Source organism: Galeopterus variegatus, unplaced genomic scaffold (assembly GCF_000696425.1).
Source record: "Galeopterus variegatus unplaced genomic scaffold, G_variegatus-3.0.2 Scaffold4261, whole genome shotgun sequence".
Lineage (NCBI taxonomy): Eukaryota > Metazoa > Chordata > Mammalia > Dermoptera > Cynocephalidae > Galeopterus > Galeopterus variegatus.
In genome coordinates, this window is record NW_007730372.1 from 103339 (window position 1) to 106140 (window position 2802).

General features: G+C 30.6%; 1 protein-coding gene across 1 annotated transcript in view; it reads right to left on the reverse strand.

The window, feature by feature from the left end:
* Nucleotides 1–273: 273 nt before the first annotated feature.
* Nucleotides 274–2802, reverse strand: part of NUF2 (NUF2, NDC80 kinetochore complex component) — a 35434-nt gene continuing 32905 nt past the window's right edge. The window contains exon 14 of the mRNA XM_008587169.1: nt 274–936. Within this exon, the coding sequence (XP_008585391.1) occupies nt 802–936 (135 nt within the window). The 3' untranslated portion in view covers nt 274–801. The remainder of the gene's footprint in view (nt 937–2802) is intronic.

A 2802-nucleotide genomic window follows, 5' to 3' on the forward strand; every position in this document is an offset into this window, starting at 1 on the left:
GAAATAACAAAAAAAAGAAAAAAACTGATAGTTAAAAAAAGTATTACAACTGAGTGTTGACCGAGACTTGAAAAATTAGTATTTCCGAGTTGAACAAAGGAAAGACATGATAAACTTAGGGAAGAAACGTATAAATACATGGAAATATTGCTTGAGGATAAAGCTCAAGTGAGAAGTGGCATGAGAAAAGTCAAGAGAGCCTAGATTATGAAGGGTCTTGAAATCCATGCAAGTTTACTTTATCCTAGGAGCAAAACGTCCCAAGAAAAATACTAATCAGTTCTGTTTATTAAGTAGTTAGATCCAGAAAAGCAATTATTAATTGGAATGTCTGTGCCTACTGGGCACTGTACAAACTCTTAAACCTTGGAATCATATTGAACATTGCCACTTTCCTGTTCTATAATAATTTTCACGTGATACTTGCTCTTCATCATAGCAGATACCAAAAACCCCGCCTCACAAAGATATGTCACTGAAAGGAAAGTACTGTGGTCTAACAATGAAACTTTGAACTACCTTGAACTAATAAGTTTGCAATGCTGTCTGACAGACATCAGGTATCACTGTTTCAACAAAGGGCAGAGTAGAGACATTAATTGCTGCACAAGTTATTTTAATTATAAATTAATAAAAGTCTACATTAAATCTTATAAACTAACCACTTATGAGAATATATAAAAACTGAATGAGCCTACATTATTTGGTACTTTGGAAACTTCATAAGTTCAACATAACTATTCCCTTTCCAAACAGAATTTAAAGATGACAAACTTTATAAAACACATATAATTTTGTTAATCAGGTTGACATTCTGAACATCTTCTTTTTCAGTTCAGCTGTTTTCTCATCTATCCTAGCATAACATTCCTCTGCTGCCTTTTCAATGCCTTCATGGTATTTCTCCAAAGCAGTTTTCATGTTTAGAAATATTTCCTAAGTAGAAAATAAAATAGAATAAGAATTATTCCATGCAACCTAAACTAAAAATGAGTTATAAGAATTTCAATAGTTTCACTCATATTTATTAACAATTTAAAACCTAAACGCTTATGCATACACACATGTACATGTGTGTGCCTGCTCTTATTAATAATTCACCCTGCAAGCTGCACTAACACATCAAAAAAGTCTGCCACTTAGAACAAAGCAGAGACATGACAATGGCTAGAATTCCAAGACATTAAGAACAAACATTTCTAATTATCAAGGAAAAAATTTCACTTTGGAGCTTTCCATGTTAAACATGGAAAATACCTAGATTACTGTAGATAATGATTACCTCTGCATTTGACCTTGATGTTCATTAAAGGATATGTAAACAGACTTAATAAGTAATCTATAGGACCGAAAAATATATTAATACCTTTAAGAGTTTTTTAATAAACTGATCAAGTGGTTTAAACCTATATGGATGTGTTAAGAATTAAAAAATGAGAACAGAACAATTTTTATAGATTAAATAAGAAATTAGCCTATACACATTTTCATCTATCTCCTACTTATCAAATATAATATTAATCTTCTTTTATTATTCAATCTTCTAGACAAAAAAATTCTCAAACCATGATACAAGTAACAGTATAAGCATAAGACATGCTTTGCTGCTGAAATAAAACTGCAGCCCTTTTTCAACAGGGGAAAAAAGCAGTAAATGGGTATAATGTTTTCAATTTTAAGCATCTCTTCCATTAAGTTTTTCTTAAACCTATAGTTTTGGCTACTACTTATCTTAGACTTAAATTCTAGCAGAGATACTGATTTTGAATAAATTACATAGATTATAATTTAATATAGCATAAATTCATAATGTTCCAGGAAAAGAAAACTATTTCCAGCAACTCTGCTACTTATGCAAGTTTGAGAACTATTACTCCAAATTAGGCAAATATAAATATACATCTAAGATTAAACACTCTCCAAAAATTCACTTATTAAATCCTAATACAAAAATAAGAGTGTGTTTAGATTTCCAAGATCTAAGGAGGTACCAAATTACACTTTGACAAGATATGAACCATTATAAAAATCAAAAAATTCTGGAAGCTTTATTGCTTAAATCTTATAGAAAAAAAAAAGGTGAATTAATTGCTAGCTTGTGTGAATGCCATTTTTTAAAAAAGCAGTACATTCAGCAACTATAGATCAATTTAACTTCCTAGTTCTACAGGGGTATATGTTTATTCATACTAAAAAGAACTGAATAAATTTGGTAGAAAGATTATGTGTGAGAAACTATCAAAACTAAGTGTGGCTAAATAAAGACATACAATCTATAAATATCTAAACCAACCATTTCAACATACTCAAAGGAGCACTTTCCTCCTAAGAGTGAATATACTCTCAAGGAGGAACCAAATTCTGCAGAAAGAGCCATAGTAAATAAATAAAGCACTAAAGCCCAATCCCAGTGACGTGTACACAGAAGCAAACAAACACCTGAAGTTCTAAGCCAACCCTCAAAAGATGTTTAATGGTGACAGATCATAGCCCTGACAAATGCTATATATTTTGGAGTTTCCAATTAAATTCTATACCCAATTGGAACTTTATAATATTAACTCACAATAATTGACATATAATAAGTCTTACTGTGATGGCCTTCACTGAAGTTAAATATTTTAAAATTCAAAGTCTAGTTCTGTGCTGTCTACTATGGTAACCCTTGGCCACATGTGGCTATTTAAATTTAACAGAATGTAAAAAATAAATAAATAAATAAATTTAACAGAATTTAAATTAAATAAAAATTCAGTTCCTCAGTTGCACTAGTCACAAGTCAAGGGCTCAATAGCCACATGT